Here is a 24,553-nt window from a genome sequence, read left to right as displayed (position 1 = left end):
TTATTTCTGATTCTCATCATGTCATTATGCAAAATTTGTTAATAGTATAATGTGATCCGCAGAAATGCTGATTATAAAAATAAAACAGTTACACTGAGCTGAAACAACTTGAGAGCAACAAACTAAAATACATAAAACCCCACATGTAAGACTACTACAGCACACTCAGCACTCTAGTTAAGAGTCTCTCAACATTTCTGTTAGACTGTCTATGTGGCACGTTGGCAAGTGAAAATGACTGCAAGCCCACAAGTATGCTACAAATTGTGCTTGCAGCCCACAGGAGACTGTGAACAGCACAAGCAAAGAGCTTGTGCTGTAAATTGGTACAACGTTCACTGCCAGCCTGAAAAGGATCCCAGGCAATAAAAATTGATGAAATTGTCACGGCAAAGGTCACCTGTATATAATACGTGCCGCTAGAGGCTCACAAATTTACACGAGTGCTTGAAGAAACAAAAATACCATATTCTGATAATGTCGTGCAGATATTAGCACTAACTGATTTGATTTGTAAATATATTTTTCAGATGCTCTCATGAAGATGGCATTTATGCCACAGACCACTTCTGCTCAACTTATGTTTGAATGTGCACACACTGTATGAAAATCTAGAATGTACAGTAAAAGCCAAAGACCTGTTGTGGAGTGAACCCCAAGTCCTATGAGTGTAACAAATTGCTGTCTAATTATAATGGACAAAGCTTACTCAATCTAATTCAAACCATTAATGATAACATGCTGCTTGTAGTGTTTGAACTCATCAACACAGATAAACAACTTCGTTGTTCCATCAGTCTATCATTTCTTTTGAGATCAGTTTCAGTAACAATTTTTTCTTAAAAATATAACAATGCTGAAGATTTAACACTTTAATTCATATCAGTACTCTAACAAAAAGGACAGGAAAAATATATATAATTACATATAGCTATCCTACTAAACAAATTAATTAGGGAACAATGTTTTATTACCAGTAAAGTCTGTATTCATTACGATACTTATTTGCTATTAATTTTTCCATCTACTCACCTTCTTGTCATCACTTCCCACGAGTTGACAAGCTCTTGCTGTACGTGGTAAAGGAAAACCCATTTCACTTATGTGTATGGCAAGATTTTGTTCTTCAACACTGAGTTCAGCAAATGGATTAGGTAGTGGGCATGCACATTTTTCTTTGTTAGTGGTCTTCAAAGCCGCAGACTGGTCTGGGCTATCCAAATCTGGCCAAGGTTTCCAGTTCTGTGTTAGACACACAATCACAATTCATTATTGAATTGATCTTCTCAAGACCAATAGCCTTTGAATAAATGCATAAAATTTTCAGATTGGTAAGTCACTAATAATATTATTACTGTAACTAGATTTTTCAACACACTTTGAAGATGACAGCTGCTGGAACAGGCTGCTAATTTTTCATGCTATTTTTACCAAAAATTCCAGATTACATATCCTTATGGTAAGTCTTAAGCCTGCATTGAAAAATAAATTAGAACAAATAAAAAATTATTTTAACAAAAATGTAGGAGGCCAGAAATTAATCACTGTATGTACTACAGTACTAAGCAAAGGGCATAACAACCCATTCTCATCCCCTTACTTAAATGTGCTTCGAATTTCTGTACCATCACTGGTGAGTTCTTATTTTATTTAATGCTTGATAATTTCAGATTAAAGAGTACCAAGCAACAAAGAAACCCAAACCCACTCTTTCAATATACCTACTGCAATGTTGGTGTCTTTTTTATATTAACTGATGTTTGTTATTGTTTATGCAATTTTTAACTGTAGTATCTAGTTAGAATTTAACATGTTAAAGTGCGTATGAAAGCTACCACATCATCCAAATACTTGGTTGCTAACAGCTCATAGTATTCTGTATAATGGTGGCAGAACTGTATTAATGTGATAAGACAAGATTTAGAGAACATAGGAATATTTTAAGATTAAGTTAGATAGCCAAACAGAACCAAAACATTAGTTCCAAACTTTCTGTACATTCATTAGCATCCAATGAAGTAACTTCCTGGTAGGATTCTCATACAAGGCATGAAGTAGTTACTCTACAAAGAATAAAATTTGATGTTTGTCCTTAAAATTTCTAGCATTAGCTCTTCATCCAATTCATTAATGAGAGATCAGTTTCATAACATAGCTACTTCCTAATTAAATACGTTATCAGCAGTCAATCACACTTTGAAAACAGGAGGAACACTCATAACAAAGGTACAACTAACAAAGAAGGACAACTTTCACAAGGATTTTCAAGTTTTCATTAGTGAAAGAAGTGTAATTCACAACCTTGCATAGAAGTTGGTAAATAAACACCAATAGGTGATAGTAAAGCATTACGTGGGGAATCATTTTCTGATTTTTGGTTGTGGCATCAACAGTCAGTGTCTACAATGGCTCAATAAAGCTGATTACATACTAGGTCAATGAGATAGGAGTGCGAACTTAAAGTATTCACATTACTGGTGGTGGTGTTTTTAGTAAATACGAACAAGTTATTAGTATCTGGGCTGCACCAGTATTAAGGAAGCTGCAGATTGTTGATGAATTTAGTGTCACCAACTCCGAGGAAATAGCTCTCGGACAATATATATAAGAAATAGAAATGTCATACAATTGCACCAAAAACAGACAAATGTGTGGTTTCCGAAGAGCAGCAGCAACATTTTCAGTAGTTGCATGGGCAACAGCCTAGATGATTGACTGATCTGGGATCATAACATAAATCAAAATGGGTTTGCTTTGCTGGTCTGTGAATGGCTGAAAGCAAGGGCAAACTACAGCCACAATTTTTTCCAAGGACATGCAGCTCTACTGTATGGTTAAACGATGATGGTTACCTCTTCAGTAAAAAATTCTGGAGGTAAAATAGTCCCCCATTCAGATTTCCGGGTGGGGACTACTCAGGACAATGTAGTCATCAGGAGAAACAAAACTGGCATTCTACAGGTAGGAGTGTGGAATGTTAGTTCCCTTAATCGTGCAGGTGGATTAGAATATTTCAAAAGGGAAATGGATAGGGTGATGTTATAAATAGTTGGAATTAGTGAAGTTTGACTGCAGGAGGAACAGGACTTCTGGTACAGGGTTACAAAGACAAAACCAAATAGGGGTAATGGAGAAGTAGGTTTAATAATAAATAAGAAAACAGGAATGTGGGTAACTTACTATGAAGAGCAGTGATCGCATCATTGTAGCCAAGACAGACAAGAAGTCCACACCCACCAAGCAGCACAATTTTATACACCAACTAGCTTCGCAGATGAAGAGACTGAAGAAATGTACAATGAGATAAAAGAAATTATACAGATTGTTAAGGGAGATGAAAATTTATATTTGACGGTGGACTTACATTCAACAGTAAGAATGCTGTAAGGTGCGGAGCAAGTGAAATACAATGTTTACTGTGTGTGCTTTTAAAAAGAGAATAGAATAGTGCTTAACATCTAAGAGTTTATATAAAAATAAAATATATCTGTAATGCAGGTTGACTTAGCAACATATCAAGTGTGTATAGTTTTTTTTTCTTTTTTTTGTGTCTATGTATGTGTGTTATTACATTCACATAAAGTTACAATAAAATTAAGATAAAAATCACAGCACGTTATGGGCCCAGAGCAATAAGAAAATAGAAAAGCTAAAAACTGGAAGGCATGAATAAGGAAGAAAAGCAGTTAAAGATGTTTCAAGAAAACAAAGAATTTTGTGATATACAAGTGCTTAAAAATAGTAGTACATTCCATTTGTGGGATGTCGAAATTAGAATATTATTTAAAACGCAAGACCTGTGTGATATTGTGGATGGAACTGTAATACTGTAAAATTACAAAACTTTAGAAAAACAGAAAAATGGCAGAAAATGGGTAGCAAGGCAAAACATTTTATAATGAGAACAATTGATACTGTGTTCTGAAACTTCCAAGGCAATGTATGATAAACTTGTAGCGACGCTCCCGCGCGCTAATTCAAGCTCGCCGGTGTGTGTGTGTGTGTGTGTGTGTGTGTGTGTGTGTGTGTGTGCTGTGCGCGTTTGTCAGTGCAGTGCTGTGCGGTCGTAATTACTGTACACGACGTCAGTGTAGTTCCGCGCTCAGCCTCTAGAGGCGCTTTGTTTTCTAGCTTTTATATACGTTCTGTTTATTGTTATTATTCCTTGTTTTTTGAGTTAGTGAGTAGTTTCGTGCCTCCTGACTTGTGTGGACGAGTACTGTTTCCTCTCCTAACTACGGAAGTTTCCGTGGATTAAGGATCCTCTGTATAGGCCGGAAGCAAATTTTATAGCTCCGATCTGTCCATGCATGCCGCGCGTCGTCAGATACGCGCTCGCAATAAAGTTATTGTTGTTCAACTGAAGGTCTTCATTCTTCTGAATCACCTTAAGCAAAGGTCGGACAGCCACCAGTTTAGCTGAACTCGACAAGTGGTGACCCCGACGTGATTCAAGCAGAGCCGGACGTGATTCAAGCAGAGACCGACGTGATTAAGAAGAAGCAGCCGTGAGCTACGTAAGTAACGAGTACATAATGACCGAACAGCAGGCCGTCTCCAGGATTGCAGTCCGTTTGCTGCCGTTCTGGCCCGACAACCTGGTACTCCGGTTCGCGCAGGCAGAGGCAAGTTTTAGCTGCGCTGGAATAACGGTCGAAGCAACTAAATTTGCGCTGATTGTGAGCCAACTCGACCAAAGTTATGCAGCCGAGGTGCAGGACATGATCACAGCACCGCCCGAGGCTGGAGCTTATACCAGGCTAAAATCAGAGTTGATTCGACGGGTGGCCGCGTCGCAAGAGGACCGGATACATCAGGTTCTGACACAGGAAGAAATTGGCGACAGGAAGCCTTCTCAATACCTGCGACATCTACGCAGCAAAGTTGACACCGTTACTGTGCCAGACAGTCTGCTCAGAACGCTGTGGAGCAGTAGGTCAACGCCGCAAATAAAAGCCATAATCGCCTCACAAACGGACATGCCGCTGGATGACGTGGCGCAGCTAGCAGACCGGATTCAGGACGCGATCACACCGGCTCCAGTCAGCGCAGTTGGACAACAGTGCAAACAGTACCGCGTCTGTAGCACGAGCCGACCATGATTCTCTCGCTGCCAAGGTTGAGCGTTTGTGCGCCCAGGTCAGTGCGCTGCTGGCACGTGACGACGACAATAATAGAAGAAGCCGATACAGACGGCGGCGTTCGAGATGCAGATCTTCCGGCGGTACTACCACTCCGCAAGGCGAGGTACCGTTGTGCTGGTACCACCGACGATTCGGCGATCAGGCAAGGAAGTGCACATCACCATGCTCGCACCCAAATGCCACCGGCAGTCGACAATAGGCGCAACCAACTGCCAGTTATCCTCCAAGCGCCTGTTCGTTACCGACAGGAGTTCCGGCGTTAAGTTTTTAATTGACATACCACGAACAGCCATACATTGTTGCCGGCCGCCAACTGCCTTCCGTCTGACGGCTGCCAACAATTCTTCCATCGCAACATATGGCACACAGAGGATGGAGCTTAATCTCGGCCTACGTCGCGCGTACGAGTGGAATTTTACAGTGGCTGACGTCACGGAGGCGATCGTTGGGGCTGATCTCCTCGCGCACTACCACCTGCTGCCGGACGTCGCGAACGCTCGCTTGGCAGACAGCGTCACTGGCTTAGCAGTCACGGGTTTCCGTCGCAACACCGCAGCGCACAGTGCCAAGTTGGTCCATGCTACGGAGGGTGAGTACACTGAATTACTGCTTAACTATCCGAACTTGACCAGGCCGCCCGGCGCTCCCAGGTTCATACCACATGACACGGTGCATCACATTCAAACGACTGATGGTCCCCCAGTAGCATGCCGACCTAGGCGTCTCGCTCCGGACTGATTGAAGATAGCGAAGGTAGAATTTGACGCCATGATTCGCGAGGGCATAATGCGGCCATCTAAGAGCCCGTGGTCCTCCGCATTACATCTTGTTCCGAAGAAGGGTGCAGCTTGGCGCCCGTGCGGTGACTACCGTGCGCTTAACGCGCGAACAGTGCCGGACAGATATCCCGTTCCGTTACTGAGGGGTTATAATCACGCTTTACATGGTGCCACGGTGTTCACAGTTCTGGACTGCGCTAAAGCGTATACACAGATTCCAGTGGCCAATGACGACATTCCAAAGACTGCAATAATAACGCCTTTCGGTTTATTTGAAAGCAAATTTATGACTTTCGGTTTACGCTCAATTTTTATCGACGATACCTTCCTCACGCTACGGAGCTGAAGGAACCTTTGACGGCGGCATTATCAGGCCCTAAAGTAAATAGCAAGTCTCTGATACAGTGGACAGAGGACATGTGTTCTGCGTTCGAGGCAACAAAGAGGAGCATGGCCAACGCGGTGCTTCTCGCACACCCACGGCTCGACGCGCCATTAGCAATAGTCGTAGATGCGAGCCAGACGGCGATCGGTGCCACGTTACAACAATGGTCCGACAATGCATGGCAGCCACTGGCTTATTATTCCCACAAGCTTTCGCCTGCACAGAGAAAATGGAGCACATATGACCGTGAGCTCCTGGCAGTATACCAGGCAGTGAAATATTTTCGCCCCCAAGTGGAAGCGCGAACTTTCACGATATATACAGACCACAAGCCACTCACGTTCGCCTTCCGTCGGAATAGTGTCAACTGCTCTCCCCGTCAATTTCATCACCTTGAGTTCGTGGCCCAGTTTACTACCGACATTAGACATATTTCTGGGATCGACAACATTGTTGCGGATTGCCTTTCACGGATCAGCAGTGTTTCCAGTACCATAGACTTTCCTGCACTGGCACAGGCACAGAGAGACGACGAAGAACTCCTTGCCTATGTTAAAGACACGGCTTCCGCATTGCAACTGAAACTCGATGATGTTCCGGGGGAAGATACACAGCTATACTGCGACGTTTCTCGCGGCCGACCTCGTCCCTTTCTGACGCCGGCTTTTAGAAGACAAGCCTTTGATATAGTACATGGATGGTGCCATCCCGGGGTACGCCCGACATTCCGCCTAGTATCGCAACGTTTCGTGTGGCCAGGCATGCAAAAAGACTGCCGCGAGTGGGTCCAATCTTGTCTTCAGTGCCAATGCTGCAAGATTAACCGCCATGTACACGCACCGATCGGCGATTTTCCGGATACCACCGCCCGCTTTGCCCACGTTCATTTAGATGTAGTCGGACCACTTCCACCTTCGAACGGGCAAAGATATCTGTTTACAATGATCGACCGTTTTACACGTTGGCCGGAGGCAGTGCCGGTGGATAATATCACAGCAGACACATTAGCTTCCGCTTTTGCAATGACTTGGTTGGCAAGATTTGGATGCCCACTACATATTACCACTGACCGCGGACGGCAATTTGAATCAGACCTGTTCTCACAGCTGGCCAAGTTTTGTGGTTACACCCACCATAAGACCACAAGTTATCACCCAGCAAGGAACGGAATGATCGAACGCTGGCACCGTTGTTTGAAGGCCGCGCTGATGTGCCACGAAGAAACCTGGACAACCGCACTACCAGTGGTCTTGTTAGGCTTACGGACAACTTTCAAACCAGACCTGGGGTCGTCAGCGGCAGAACTGGTTTATGGAGAAACACTGCGCCTTCCTGGTGACTTTGTAGATGCTGATGCCACAGAGACAGTTGCTACTGGCCAGCCGGATTTCTTGCGACGATTGAGGGACCATGTATCAAAGATTCGCCCTCCGAACGCCACACGTCATGGCAAGCCGCCCACTTTCATGCACCAGGACCTGGAACAATGTCGTCACGTCATGCTCCGCACTGAGGGCGTTACACCGCCTCTACAAGCTCCTTATTCTGGTCCATATGAAGTGCTACGACGCAGTGCCCACACCATGGATATCCTAGTGAACGGCAAAACCACGACTGTCGCGTTGAATCGGGTTAAACCTGCGTATGTTTTTCCTGACACCCCACTAGCGGCACCTCGTCGTAGGCGTCCACCTACCGCTGTTCCAGACACTGACGCCACATCTCCGGCGCCGGCTCTTCAACATCCGCCGCCCAACGCAGCACAACATCCGCCCCCTGACGTTGTTCCTCCTCCTCCTCCGAGGACGACCCGTTCAGGACGTCGGGTGCACTTTCCGACGCGGTATCTCGACGCCGACGCTCCGATTCCGCCCGGGGGGCTGATGTAGCGACGCTCCCGTGCGCTAATTCAAGCTCGCCGGTGTGTGTGTGTGTGTTTGTGTGCTGTGCGCATGTGTCAGTGCAGTGCTGTGCGGTCGTAATTACTGTACACGACGTCAGTGTAGTTCCGCGCTCAGCCTCTAGAGGCGCTTTGTTTTCTAGCTTTTATATACGTTCTGTTTATTGTTATTATTCCTTGTTTTTTGATTTAGTGAGTAGTTCCGTGCCTCCTGACTTGTGTGGACGAGTACTGTTTCCTCTCCTAACTACGGAAGTTTCCGAGGATTAAGGATCCTCTGTATAGGCCGGAAGCAAATTTTATAGCTCCGATCTGTCCATGCATGCCGCGCGTCGTCAGATACGCGCTCACAATAAAGTTATTGTTGCTCAACTGAAGGTCTTCATTCTTCTGAATCACGTTAATCAAAGGTCGGACAGCCACCAGTTTAGCTGAACCCGACAAACTTAAAGCAATTTATAAAAGAGATGCGTCTCAAAGAACTCAGCAGTTGCTTTAAGAATTTTATAGTTTCAAGTACGATAAAACCAGACACATAGCTAGTAATACAAGTGTGCTACAGAATATAGTATTTTAACTGAATTGTCTCCAGTCAGAAAAGATGACAGATATTATGATCGTAAGATATTGTCTATTTTGCCAGAAGAATACAAACACTTTTCTCCAGCATGGGATTTGTCACCCAGTGGTGAGAAGACTATGGAAAATCTAATTGCAAGGCTTATAAGAGAAGAGGAATGATTGAAAAACAATAATCAAGAAGAGAGTATTGCCTTTGATGTTGGGTATAACAAAAATAAAATAAAAGATATAATTTGTAAAAATTGTGGTGGTCGTGGGCATTTTGCAAGAGAATGCAAGAAGCCTAAGAAGAAAGAACACTGTTCTATATGCAAGAGGAATAACCAAAAAGAAGAAGAGTGTTACTTTAAAAATAAAAATAAAATTCAAAAACCAAAACTGAGATCTTTCAAGCCCTGTCCTCATTGCAAAAGACTAACCACAAAGAAGATTGTTATTTTAAGAAAAAAGACAGCAAAAGAATATCTTTTGCACTTTTGAAGACATAGAAGAAGATCTAGTCACTCAAGAAAACAAGAAACAAGACACTGATGAACAAAAGAAGATGGAAGACACTGCACATATTGCATATGAATTTAACAAAGGAAAGATTTCACAAGACGACAATGAGAAAGAAGACATGATCATGGTTGTTTATAGTGCATGTACAGGACATTTGTGTAGTGAAGTGGACAAGTTAACAAATGTGAGACAGTATGATAGTATCGTAAAAGTTGCCAAACAATGTGGATCAATGAAAATAGTTGCAACAGGAAACTTTGTAGGGGATAACTGTTCCAAAAGATGTCATGTATGTTCCTAAACTGAGCAGAAATCTAATGTCTGTAAATGCAATCACTGAAAAAGATTGTACAGATGTATTTATTAAACATGCTGTTCAAATCTATAAAGGTGAAATACCTGTTTTGGAAGGACAAAAAGCAAGAAATGGGTTGTATAAAGTGAACATTAAATCAGGAATGCAATCACTACTGACACAAGAAGAAAAACAAGAATGGCATAAGACAATAGGTCATCCAGGCATAAGCTGTACTTCAAAAATCAAGAGAATGTGTGAAGGAGTTCCTAATAGTTTATGCTCAGCAGAACAATTGTGCGAAGCTTGTGTGAGAGCTAAATTAACAAGAAAACCATTTTCTACTGTGAGAGAAAGAGCAACAATACCTCTTGAAATCATACATACTGATATTTGTGGAGAGATAGAACCCCCAACATTTAATGGATATAGGTACTACATGACAATGTTAGATGATTTCACTCATTTCTGTGTAACCTACTTGTTAAGATATAAGTCAGAAGCTGAAAGATTCACAAGAAAATATGTGTTAGAAAGTGAAAATAAGTTCAATACAAAAGTGTCAAAAATAAGATGTGATAAAGGTGGTGAATACACCAGCCGTGAGTTTAAGAACTGGTGTGAAGGAAAAGGAATTGTGCTAGACTATAGTATTCCTTATAGCCCTCAGTTCAATGGGAAAGCAGAGAGACTAAATCTGGCAATAATTAACAAGGCAAGAGTTATGATATTCGATAGCAAACTAAAGAAAGAGCTATGAGGAGAGGCAGTGCTCACAGCTACATACTTAATCAATAGAAGCCCAACTATCAAAGTGCCACACCTGCAGAGAAGTGGTTTGGGAAAAGACCAGATCTGTCAAGACTTCAAATTTTTTGATCAAGAGTTTTTGCCAAAAATTAAGTCTATTTGAAGAAACAAGATGTAAGAAGTAATGCATACATGTTTGTTGGTTATGCACCAAATGGCTACAGACTGTTTGATGCAGAAAGAAGAAATATTGTTGTGTCGAGAGATGCTGAATTTGAGCAGAAAGTGACAAAAGAAACTCTACAGAAAAATCTTGTTAATGGTGAACTACCAAATGCTACTAGCAATCAAGAAAATGAAATAGAAGACCATGAAAATCAAGGAGAAGAAAATCAAGAAGTAATAACATGCAATGAAGACACAAGAAACTACAACCTTAGGAAAAGAACTAGTTTGAAAAAAACCTGTAAAATATGATGATTATGAAACAGCTTTACTTACCTATGAAGAATGTATGAGTGGTCCAGACAAAGAAAATTGGTTAAAAGCAATTGAAGAAGAAAAGAGATATCTTCAACAGAATGAAACATGGAAGTTGGTTAGTCCAGAGGAAGCAAATGGGAAAGAAATCTTAACAAGCAAATGGATCTTTAAAGTCAAAGATGATGGACAATATAAGGCCAGACTAGTTATCAAAGGTTGTCAACAAGAAAAGGATATAGATTTCAAGGAATTATTCAGCTCAGTAGTACATATATCCCCCCCCCCCCATGAACCATGGACCTTGCCGTTGGTGGGGAGGCTTGCGTGCCTCAGTGATACAGACAGCCGTGCCGTAGGTGCAACCCCAACAGAGGGGTATCTGTTGAGAGGCCAGACAAACGTGTGGTTCCTGAAGAGGGGCAGCAGCTTTTTCAGTAGTTGCAGGGGCAACAGTCTGGATGATTGACTGATCTGGCCTTGTAACACTAACCAAAACAGCCTTGCTGTGCTGGTACTGCGAACAGCTGAAAGCAAGGGGAAACTACGGCCGTAATTTTTCCCGAGGGCATGCACCTTTACTGTATGATTAAATGATGATGGCGTCCTCTTGGGTAAAACATTCCGGATGTAAAATAGTCCCTCATTCGGATCTCCGGGTGGGGACTACACAAGAGGATGTCGTTATCAGAAGAAAGAAAACCGGCGTTCTACGGATGGGAGCGTGGAATGTCAGATCCCTTAACCAGGCAGGTAGGTTAGAAAATTTAAAAAGGAAAATGGATAGGCACAAGTACATAACAGCGATCTCAGAAAGGTACCAGTTAGTTGAATGTAGTCAATTACAGTCATTGGAAAAGGAATGGACAAGGTACAGGGACACAGTACTAGAAGTGGCTAAAGAATGTCTTGGAACAGTAGTGTGTAAAAGTAGGATGAAGCAAACAGCTTGGTTGAATGATACAGTCAAGGCAGCCTGTAAAAGGAAAAAGAAAGCGTATCAAAAATGGCTACAAACCAAAACCCAGGTAGACAGAGAAAATTATGTTGAAGAAAGAAACAAAGCCAAACAGATAATTGCAGCATCCAAGAAGAAATCGTGGGAAGGCTTTGGAAACAGGTTGGAGACTATGGGTCAAGCTGCTGGAAAACCATTCTGGAGTGTAATTAGCAGTCTTCGAAAGGGAGGTAAGAAGGAAATGACAAGTATTTTGGAAAGGTCAGGAAAACTGCTGGTGAATCCTGTGGATGCCTTGGGCAGATGGAGGGAATATTTTGAAGAGTTGCTCAATGTAGGTGAAAATGCGATCAGTAATGTTTCAGATTTCGAGGTAGAATGGGATAGGAATGATGATGGAAATAGGATCACATTTGAGGAAGTGGAAAAAATGGTCAATAGATTGCAGTGCAATAAAGCGGCTGGGGTGGATGAAATTAAGTCAGAACTCATCAAATACAGTGGAATGTCAGGTCTTAAATGGCTACACAGGATAATTGAAATGGCCTGGGAGTCGGGACAGGTTCCATCAGACTGGACAAAAGCAGTAATCACACCAATCTTTAAACATGGAAACAGAAAAGATGGTAACAACTATAGAGGTATCTCTTTAATCAGCGTTGTGGGTAAAATCTTCTCAGGTATTGTTGAAAGGAAAGTGCGAGTATTAGTTGAGGACCAATTGGATGAAAATCAGTGTGGGTTTAGGCCTCTTAGAGGTTGTCAGGACCAGATCTTTAGCTTACGGCAAATAATGGAGAAGTGTTATGAGTGGAACAGGGAATTGTATCTATGCTTTATAGATCTAGAAAAGGCATATGACCGGGTTCCTAGGAGGAAGTTATTGTCTGTTCTACAAGATTATGGAATAGGAGGCAAACTTTTGAAAGCAATTAAAGGTCTTTACATGGATAGTCAGGCAGCAGTTAGAGTTGATGGTAAATTGAGTTCATGGTTCAGAGTAGTTTCAGGGGTAAGACAAGGCTGCAACCTGTCTCCACTGTTGTTCATATTATTTATGGATCATATGTTGAAAACAATAGACTGGCTGGGTGAGATTAAGATATGTGAACACAAAATAAGCAGTCTTGCATATGCGGATGACTTAGTTGTGATGGCAGATTCGATTGAAAGTTTGCAAAGTAATATTTCAGAGCTAGATCAGAAATGTAAGGACTATGGTATGAAGATTAGCATCTCCAAAATGAAAGTAATGTCAGTGGGAAAGAAATATAAACGGATTGAGTGTCTAATAGGAGGAACAAAGTTAGAACAGGTGGACGGTTTCAAGTACTTATGATGCATAATCTCACAGGATGGCAACCTAGTGAAAGAACTGGAAGCGAGGTGAAGCAAAGCTAATGCAGTGAGCACTCAGCTACGATCTACTCTCTTCTACAAGAAGGAAGTCAGTACCAAGACTAAGTTATCTGTGCACCGTTCAATCTTTCGACCAACTTTGTTGTACGGGAGCGAAAGCCGGGTGGATTCAGGTTACCTTATCAACAAGGTTGAGGTTACGGATATGAAAGTAGCTAGGATGATTGTAGGTACTAGTAGATGGGAACAATGGCAGGAGGGTGTCCACAATGAGGAAATCAAAGAAAAACTGGGAATGAACTGTATAGATGTAGCAGTCAGGGCGAACAGGCTTAGATGGTGGGGTCATGATACACACATGGGAGAAGCAAGGTTACCCAAGAACTCATGGATTCAGCAGTAGAGGGTAGGAGGAGTCGGGGCAGACCGAGGAGAAGGTACCTGGATTCAGTTAAGAATGATTTTGAAGTAATAGGTTTAACATCAGAAGAGGCACCAATGTTAGCACTGAATAGGGGATCATGGAGGAATTTTATAAGGGGAACTATGCTCCAGACTGAATGCTGAAAGGCATAATCAGTCTTAAATGATGATGATGATGAATGGATAGGTTAAAGTTAGATATAGTGGGAATTAGTGAAGTTCGGTGGCAGGAGGAACAAGACTTCTGGTCAGGTGACTACAGGGTTAAATGCGGGTAAGCTACTACAAACAGCATAGTGAACGCATTATTGTGGCAAAGATAGCTCTGCAGATGACGAAGAAATTGAAGAAATGTATGAGGAAATAAAAGAAATTATTCAGATAGTGAAGGGAGATGAAAATTTAATAGTCATGGGGGACTGGAATTCGTCAGTAGGAAAAGGGAAAGAAGGAAACATAGTAGGTGAATATGGATGGGGGGTAGGAAACGAAAGAGGAAGCCGCTTGGTGGAATTTTGCACAGAGTATAAATTAATCATAGTTAACACTTGGTTCAAGAATCATAAAAGAAGATTGTATACATGGAAGAAGCCTGGAGATACTGACAGGTTTCAGATAGATTATATAATGGTAAGACAGAGATTTAAGAACCAGGTTTTAAATTGAAAGACATTTCCAGGTGCAGACGTGATCTCTGACCACAATCTATTGGTTATGAACTGTAGATTAAAACTGAAGGAACTGCAAAAAGGTGGGAATTTAAGGAGATGGGACCTGGATAAACTGAAAAAACCAGAGGTTGTACAGTGTTTCAGGGAGGGCATAAGGGAACAACTGGCAAGAATGGGGGAAAGAAATACAGTAGAAGAAGAATGGGTAGCTTTGGGGGATGAAGTGGTGAAGGCAGCAGACGATCAAGTAGGTAAAGAGACGAGGGCTGGTAGAAATCCTTGGGTAACAGAAGAAATATTGAATTTAATTGATGAAAGGAGAAAATATAAAAATGCAGTAAATGAAGCAGGCAAAAGGAATACAAACGTCTCAAAAATGAGATCGACAGGTAGTGCAAAATGGCTAAGCATGGATGGCTAGAGGACAAATGTATGGATGTAGAGGCTTATCTCACTAGGGTTAAGATAGATACTGCCTACAGGAAAATTAAAGAGACCTTTGGAGAAAAGAGAACCCCTTGTATGAATATCAAGAGCTCAGATGGAAACCCAGTTCTAAGCAAAGAAGGAAAAGCAGAAAGGTGGAAGGAGTATATAGAGTGTCTATAAAAGGGTGATGTACTTGAGGACAATATTATGGAAATGGAAGAGGATGTAGATGAAGACGAAATGGGAGATACGATACTGCGTGAAGAGTTTGACAGAGCACTGAAAGACCTGAGTCGCAACAAAGCTCCGGGAGTAGACAACATTCCATTAGAACTACTGACAGCCTTGGGAGAGCCAGTCCTGACAAAACTCTACCATCTAGTGAGCTAGTTGTATGAGACAGGCGAAATACCCTCAGACTTCAAGAAGAATATAATAATTCCAATCCCAAAGAAAGCAGGTGTTGACAGATGTGAAAATTACCGAACTATCAGTTTAATAAGTCACGGCTGCAAAATACTAACACGAATTCTTTACAGGCGAATGGAAAAACTGGTAGAAGCCGACCTCGGCGAAGATCAGTTTGGATTCCGTAGAAATGTTGGAACACGTGAGGCAATACTGACCCTACGACTTATCTTAGAAGCCAGATTAAGGAAAGGCAAACCTACGTTCCTAGCATTTGTAGACTTAGAGAAAGCTTTTGACAATGTTGACTGGAATACTCTCTTTCAAATTCTGAAGGTGGCAGGTGTAAAATACGGGGAGCGAAAAGCTATTTACAATTTGTACAGAAACCAGATGGCAGTTATAAGAGTCAAGGGGCATGAAAGGGAAGCAGTGGTTGGGAAGGGAGTGAGACAGGGTTGTAGCCTCTCCCCGATGTTATTCAATCTTCATATTGAGCAAGCAGTGAAGGAAACAAAAGAAAAATTCGGACAGGTATTAAAATCCATGGAGAAGAAATAAAAACTTTGAGGTTCGCCGATGACATTGTAATTCTGTCAGAGACAGCAAAGGACTTGCAAGAGCAGTTGAACGGAATGGACAGTATCTTGAAAGGCAGATATAAGACGAACCTCAACAAAAGCAAAACAAGGATAATGGAATGTAGTCGAATTAAGTCGGGTGATGCTGAGGGAATTAGATTAGGAAATGAGACACTTAAAGTAGTAAAGGAGTTTTGCTATTTGGGGAGTAAAATAACTGATGATGGTCGAAGTAGAGAGGATATAAAATTTAGACTGGCAAAGGCAAGGAAAGCATTTCTGAAGAAGAGAAATTTGTTAACATCAAGTATAGGTTTAAGTGTCAGGAAGTCGTTTCTAAAAGTATTTGTATGGAGTGTATCCATGGATGGAAGTGAAACATGGACGGTAAATAGTTTGGACAAGACGAGAATAGAAGCTTTCGAAATATGGTGCTACAGAAGAATGCTGAAGATTAGGTGGGTAGATCACATATAGATCACATAACTAATGTGGAGGTATTGGATAGGATTGGGGAGAAGAGGAGCTTGTGGCACAACTTGACTAGAAGAAGGGATCAGTTCGTAGGACATGTCCTGAGGCATCAAGGGATCACCAGTTTAGTATTGGAGGGCAGCGTGGAGGGTAAAAATCGTAGAGGGAGACCAAGAGATGAATACACTAAGCAGATTCAGAAGGATGTAGGTTGCAGTAGGTACTGGAAGATGAAGAAGCTTGCACAGGATAGAGCAGCATGGAGAGCTGCATCAAACCAGTCTCAGGACTGAAGACCACAACAATAACAACAGTAGATATATGTTCATTGAGACTGTTGTTTGCACTGCCAGCAGAGAAATTTCCATATAAGAGTGTTTGATGTCAAAACAGCTTTACTCTATGGGAAACTGGGTGAAGAAATTTGTATGAAGATACCTGAAAAATACAAAGAAGCTGGAAAAATCTGTGTTTTGAAGAAAGCTCTGTATGAATTTGAACAAACCCCATCCAGATGGAATAAAACTTTGACAGATTTCCGAAAATCAGAAGGACTAATTTAGTTGAAATCAGATCAGTGCATATTTAAAGATGCAACTGAAGAAATTTACATGGCTATACATGTTGATGATGGAATCATAATAGGAAAAGACTTGGAGAAAATTGAAAATATACTGAAGAAATTTGAAATGGTTGTGGTACAAAATCCAGATGTGTTTATTTATTTATTTATCTTACAGCTCAAAACATGCATTTAACATGCATGGGCAATGTTACAGTAATTACATTTAGATTATTGATACACCATATCTATAGATTACATGCTATTAAGTAAAAGATCATTTAAGTATATTTAACATAGCATCCCTGAGGTCAAATCATGTCAGCACCATTTTGTATGGGCACTTCAATATAACCCATTTTTAACTCATTTTTAAAAATTCTAACAGAAAGCTGTTTCAGGCTGTTTGGCAGAGAATTGTAAAATATTGCTCCCTTAATGAATGGGGTATCTGTTGTTAGATTCAATCTTCTGCTCACCATATGTACTTAGGGATACAAATAATGAAGACAGAGGATGGAATATTTTTACACCAAGAACAGTGTGCAAAGAAAGTACTAGAAAAATTCAATATGACTGACTGTAAGGCCATGAAGACTCCATTAGTTCCACAGGGAAAGACAAATGAAGAAAATCAAGAAAACAAACACACTGAATTTGCATATCATGAAGCCATAGGAAGCCTTCTTTATTCGTCATGTAAATCCAGATCAGATGTTGGATTTACATTAAAAAATGGGAGCAGCTTCACAGAAGACCCCAAGAAAAAAGATTACAAAAATGTAAAAAGAGCACTTAGATATCTACAAGGTTCCAAGAATTATGGTCTTTTCTATAAGAAAAAAGAAAGTGAAGAAGATGACAGTATTCATCTAAATGTTTATTGTGATGGCGATTATGCACAAGATTTAAGCGACAGAAAAAGTACAAGTGCATACATAGTTCTTTATAACAGTGATCCCATTAGTTGGTGTTCCAAGAAGCAAAGTGTGACAGCTACTTCATCAACTGAAGCAGGATACATTTCAGCAGCAGAATGCACCAAAGAAATAAAACACATCAATACCCTAATACAAGAGTTTACCAGAAGAAAAGTGAAAATCATTCTTCATGTAGACAATCAAAGTGCTATCCAAATGATCAAATAAGCACAGTTGGTTAGACGAGGCAAACATATAGATGTAAAATTTCACTATGTTAGCAAACAATACAGAGAAGGTTTGTTCGAGATAAAATATTGTAATACGGAAGAACAATTAGGAGACATACTGACCAAAGCTCTACAAAGATCAGAGTTTGAGAAATTTAGAAATGCTATTATGAAACAATTACCATAACTGTGTGATACCTAAATTTGTGAAGCTTGTGATTTAGAGTCAGTAAAAACAAACACTGTATTTTAAGGGGGGATGTTGAAAGGTGCGGAGCAAGTAAAATACAATGTTTACTGTGTGTGCTTTAAAAAAAAGAACAGTGCTTAACATCTAAGAGTTTATATAAAAATAAAATATATCTGTAAGGTAGGTTGACATAGCAACATATCAAGCGTGTATAGCGCTTATTTTTCCTTTGAGTCTATGTATGTGTGTTATTACATTCACATAAAGTTACAATAAAATTAAGATAAAAATCGCAGCAAGGAAAAGGAAGAGAAGGAAAAATAGTAGGTGAATACAGTCTGGCAGAAACGAATGGAAGAGGAAGCCGACCGGTAGAGCTTTGCACAGATCATAATTTAATCATCGGTGACATCTGGTTTAGGAATAATGAAAAAAGGTTGTATGTGCAGAACAGATCTGGAGACATCATAGGTTTCAGATTTTGAAGAGTTGTGGGTGAGAGTGCTAAACAGCAAGTTAATCTTTTATCTGAAATACCTGTCCAAGCTGAAAGAATGTGTCATAGTGGGTAGAGGCCCATGGAGTCCTCACTTATAGAGCTACAATAAAATGTTATGCCTCCAGATAGTATTGCAGGCCTTTCTCAAATCAAAGAAGACATCAATAAGGTGTTGCTTACAGAAGCAAGTTTTATGAATTGCTGCTTTGGGCAGGGTCAGGTTATTTACTGGGGAGTGATATCTCCTGAACCTGCACTGGGACCGACTAAGTAGGGGCTTGGTTTGAAGAACCCACTCTAGGCACCAGTTGACCATATACTCCCTTGTCTTTCCTATGCTGCTTGTTAGACTAATTCTGCGATAACTAACGGGGTTGGTCCAATCCTTCCTTTGTTTTAAAATCGTGATTAAAATAGATGCTTTCCACAAGTTGGGAAAATCTCCTGTCACTCAAATTTAATTAAAAAGCTGGAGAAGGATATCCTTCAACCACGGATCCAACTGTCTCAACATGCTGAACATTATCAGGTCATGATTGGGTGTAATATCACAAGCTACTGACAATGAAGAACCAACACCCACAGAGTGAAAGACTGGTTATATTCCTCAGTGTTGGTGGAACAAAAATAAAAACCGACCCTCTCCTGTGCCTCCTGATGACAACAGATGGCTAGAATTGGCTGTAATGGTCTTATGTGATTGAGCCACTGTACTACTGGTAGTCGTGAGTTCTGCCTTCAGATGCTCCTGATGGTTTCCCATAATTTATCTGCATATGTGGACCAACTGATGGAGCTCAGGAACTTTTGCAAAGGCCTCTGTTTATTTTCTCAAATTATTTTCCTCACTTTTGCCCATGCCATTTCAAAGATTGCAAGATTCGCATCTGTAGAGCACCAATTAATTCTATACACAGCTGCCTCTTGTCTCTGACAGCAGACCAACACTCATGACTCCACCAAGGGACATTCTGCCTCCTAGGTGTTCCCATTGACTTCAGGATGGACTCATCAGCAGGATTAGATTAGATTCAGTTTTTGTTCCACAGATCCAAAAATGAGATGATTCTCACCCTCAGAAAATATAAAATAAGAAACGTAAAACATTTGAATATATTACTCACTTCCATGATCATATTTCAGGAGATTGTCAAAATATGTGAATTCGTTAATGTAAACTCGAACTGCAAATATTTACAGAATTAATACACTGTCAGAATGAAACACAGTTATGCACTTTTCATAAATTTATCATACTCAAAAAACCTAATCTTGATTACTGTGACCAAGTGCTGTCAAAACTGAAATCCAACAGACATTTTTACTTTATTGAAAATACATGTTTCTGACTATTGAATCTCTTTTTGAACCAAGGTAAGTTATTTTAGGTTTTTGAGTAGATTGTCCGTATTCCTAGTACTGATACTATGTGTTGAGCTATTGGTTAGAAACAGAGACATAATACTTACAACCAATTTCATTAAGGAATAATTACACTCAGAAACAGTGGTTAGAATACCCATTTCCTTGAAGAGATTTCTACATTATGTTCTTTAATTTATGCCAAAAATGTGTCTTACTACAGGCACTTCAAAACAACCTTTTCAAATATTTCTGAAAAAGCTATCAAAAGTGGATGCAATGTGATACTCCCAGTCCCACACTGTCACACTCCTCAAAATCAGCCAACTGCCTGCAAAACATCCTGTTAGCATTTTGAACAACTATCTCAGTGGCTTCCTTTTGGGATATGCTTCATCAGGCAGATACGGTTCAGATAGGGTATAGCTACTACTGTAAAGGTCGTCCACTCCCTATTCAGCACTACGTGCAAGGACTGGCAAGCAGAAGGAGAGGTCTACGGCATTAGATGAACCCATAGCAGTGGTGAGTTGTGTAGCTTGACCCACGTTCATCAACATGATGTCTGTAATCCACGTTAGATACTCAATGATCCGAGCCATTGGGGAAGTGGTGTTAGAACCCCATGGCGCACTGTGTGAACTAAAGTCCCCAAAAGGAGAGAGGGATGGGTTAGATTACCAAGAAGATGTGTGAGGACCTCACTGTCAATTATCTCATGAGTCCGTAGTACACAAAGCACACCGTGACAGCAATATGCACCACTATCCGAGCAGGGATTGCTTGTAATGTTGTGGTTAAGGGCACAGGTGAGGAGTGGAATGTGTCTTTGATGAATTTGCTACCCCATCTTTCATCCTGTCACCAGTATGATCGTTTTTTCTATAGAAGTGATAGACTCCAAGAACAGGCACATCAGTCTGTTTAAAATTAGTCTCTTGGAGACAGAGGCAAAACAGTCAGCCCTGTACCCCTGTACAAGGAGTCTCATTTCCTGCAGATGAGTCCCATATCTATTCATATGCCACTGGAATATGGGAGCCATTTCAGCAGTGTGGTTTTCATTTACCTCTGCCCTTGCACTTGGGTGGTGACACACTTGTACATCAAGGGGGAGAGGAGGGACTGCTTAAATCTTGTGGCAAGGCATCGAAATCCGTGATATCCTCATCAGTCAGACGTACCAGAATGATGTCCAATGGTGCCTGGGACAGCTTTTGACGCATACGTTGTGACCTCCTTTGCTTTCTTTCCCTTCGAGGACAGTAGGCAAAGGGGGCTTTTGGGGTGCCTTCTCAACACTACTTCTGTAGCTGTAGGTGTTGGTGGTACATTGTACATTGTTAGTAACAAGGCATAATCTTTGGAACAGGCTTCTGAACTGTGGAAGCATACGAAGTGGCAAAGGCAGGGGGTTTTGTCACCTTATTTTCTTTTTTGACTTCTGCATACGGGATCTGCTTGACTTCTTTTATTTCCTGACCAGGGTGTATATGTGGATGACGAAAAAAAAATTTCCGGATTTCCCTGTTAAAAATACACTTTCTCCCGGATGAAAATACACTTTTTCCTTGTTAAGCAACAGTATACTTCTCCTCGGAACTGTAAAACTTATCAATCCTTTCAGTGGTTGTGGTCTTACACCGGCGTAGAATTTCCTGGCACTTTAGAAAACTAAACTCAGGGCGAAAAACACGTTTTGGAAAGATGTCTGATGTGCAGCAACATTACACTGCATATTTCGTATTACGAAAGTATAAATTCAAATTCCACCAAACACCGCATGTTACTTTCTGTAGAATTGAAATCGAGATTGCAATGCGCTTTTGTAAGCCGGTCGTAGCTCATGTCAAGCGATCTCACCAGCCGATATTCAGAGCATAGGACATGTGATGTAGTCAGCCAATAGCAACATCTCTGTTAAGCAGCGCGAACAAACAAATCGGGAAAGGTAATGGTTTAAATTAATATACATAGTGTTGCTAAAAGAAAAGAAAAGCTTTCACGTACTCTATAATATTGGCCTCTAAGGTTATTAAGCTGCAAGAGAAGCTAGGCTTTCACACGTAATGTTGATCTTTTGTGCGCGTGTTTCACTTCAAGTTACATCACAGAAATGTGCCAGTAAGTTTTTTAAAAACGACATAAATGTCTGACCTTCTGGGCTCGAAAATATTCGAAACGGTCGTTCTCAAAGATTTGAATTTTGAATGAGAGTCAAACGCTCTGTTTTAAGAAATTCATAGGACATTGGCGCACAGAGTTCATCTTGTGTAAAAGGAAATTTACTTTACTTGAAAGTAACGCTTTTCAAACAACCATTCGGAATATTTTCCCGTGACGTTACATTCGTTTCAGCAGTTACGCCAGATGACAAGCGTCGCCGTGCTTGCGCAGCTACGATGACGCAGGAAGCTCCTACGTACAGACGTGTAAAACATTAAAAGATCTTACATTATGTCATAAAAGAAACAAGACGTTAGAGCAGGCCTTCCCAACCTGTGGTCCGCGGACCACTTAGGGGTCTGCCGGCTCTTTCTAGGGGGGTCCGCGGCCACCTTTCACCAAATCGTGTAAAATGATGAGTAAAATTATTGAATAAAAATGTGGAAATCAAATTCATAACTACTTTTATTCGTGTGATAAACGTGTGTACTTTTACTTCAGGTCGTATCCCCAAGCAGCCTTTGCGGTTCCTAAGTGAGAACGCATATACAGTTTAGTGCCGGAGGATGCAGCTTCTCTGATCGACTGTTTTGCAACTATACGGGGGTCGTTTGTGCACCGGCTCACGACGCTAGATGCGCTGAAACCTTTTACGCATACGCGGAGCGAGCTTTGTCGACCAGCCACAGTGCTCGCTGGCATGTATGCGGCCCCAGGCATAATTAAATGTTAATCTTGCTTTGTCAGTGCACTACATATTTCATAAGTCGATTTTCGATCAGTTTATTACTCCTAAGATGGATCGGTGGATGAAGTCAGGATCATTGAAGCAGGGTGCAGTTTCTCTATCGCCTTCACAACAAGGGAAGTTTCCAGTTGAAACGAATGAGGAGGAAGGACGACCAAAGGAAGACTTTACATACATTTGAACATTTTTCTTCGGATTTCATGAAAAACCACACACACACACACACACACACACACACACACACACACACACACACACACACACACCACTGTTACGAAATATATGCATGCTCCTTACACAACAGTAGCCAAATAATGGAAGTGAACAGACCATAAGCGGCAGCTTGTCAACAGCAAACAGTTTGGATGTGACGTTGATTGCACTTGGAGGAAGACAGCTCCATCGTGTGAAATTTCAATTACCAAGTAATTTTAATCAGGCTATAGTGTGTTGAACAAAGGGAGTAAATCCACTAGTAAGTATCTGGATAAAGTGGGAATTGAAATTGGATCGTTAATTTCACGTTGTTTTCATTCATCTCTAAACCAAAGACTATTGATACATCAGGGGAGGGGGGGGGGGGGGTCACTGGGAACATGGCACTTGCATTAAGAAGTTTTCAGTTCCCATGGGTTTCGCTCTGAAATTTAAAGTTACTGTGCTCTTGACTGACTAGGGGTCCGCCATGGATTTTCGACTGAAGAAGGGGTTCGCCAGCTGAAAAGGGTGGGAAGCCCTGCGTTAGAGGATACTCCAAGAGCATGGGAATTTTGTGAACCCTACTAAAATGCATAATTCGGCTTAAACTGCACATTCGTATGTCCAGATTCAGATGTACCAGTACTGTATTATCTCATAATTGGTTCTTTATTATGGCATAATGCCATACTTGCTAGACGATGAAAACGTGCACTTGAAATGTAGCGAACAGTTGAAACTAGGCAATAGTGTAGAATTAAACACTTCGTTTCAAATAAATTGACTGCCTCAGCAGAAAAAATTAATTAAAATCAAATTTCTTTAACAAACCAACAAAGATAACTTCATTGTTCTGCACGGCGATTAACGCTTGACTGTCAGAAAGGTGGAAACAAAACAAAATCTGAAACTAATAACTTATTTTAGCCTTCCGTAATTATGAGTATGTATTTTAATTCACTTGATAGCTCCCGACTACAGAAAACCGTTTTGTTTTCGTTTGACGTGGGAGCAATAAACGAAGAGGAAACACCAAAATCACTTAACGTAAACACAGGTCACGTAGAGACTACCACCTCCCCACTAGAACTCAGACTGCTCTGTGCACCAGGTTCGGATCTACGATATTTCCTAACCGGGCCAATATTAGATAGTGGCGCTCCCCATCCCTCGAGCGTTTGAGGTAGGAATATTGTAGCGCACGTCTTTCTGAAGTGTCTGATACATAAAACGTATATGATCGAGGCAACGTAAGACACGTTATTTGGTCTTAAGCGTGTCGAAGTGCAATGTCACGCCTCTTCATACAGCATTCTTCTACGGCACGTCACTGTATTTCGCTCTGTGGAATTCAAATACTGGGTGGGATTATTTGTGACCGGCAGAACAAGAACTCTTCAGAAAATTTGCAGTCTTAACTGCCTATTAGCTAATAACTTGCTGTTCTGTGTGACATAAAATTATATATAGGATACATAAAATGAGTAAAGACAAGAGACAAGCAAGACAGTACACATTTCTTCAATCCTTAAGTCCTAGCTTTTTTTCCATCTCTAATC

The 24,553-nt window shown here is 41.1% G+C and overlaps 1 protein-coding gene across 3 annotated transcripts in view; it reads right to left on the bottom strand.

Moving 5' to 3' along the window:
* The window catches only part of LOC126412220 (probable basic-leucine zipper transcription factor Q), a 104,635-nt gene that overhangs the window by 41,461 nt on the left and 38,621 nt on the right, over window positions 1-24,553 (bottom strand). For all 3 annotated transcript variants that reach the window (XM_050081707.1, XM_050081708.1, XM_050081709.1), the window contains one exon: window positions 1,033-1,242. In XM_050081707.1, coding sequence (XP_049937664.1) covers window positions 1,033-1,242 — 210 coding nt within the window. The remainder of the gene's footprint in view (window positions 1-1,032; window positions 1,243-24,553) is intronic.

Source organism: Schistocerca serialis, chromosome 7 (assembly GCF_023864345.2).
Source record: "Schistocerca serialis cubense isolate TAMUIC-IGC-003099 chromosome 7, iqSchSeri2.2, whole genome shotgun sequence".
Lineage (NCBI taxonomy): Eukaryota > Metazoa > Arthropoda > Insecta > Orthoptera > Acrididae > Schistocerca > Schistocerca serialis.
This window is presented reverse-complemented; position numbering and strand designations above follow the sequence as displayed.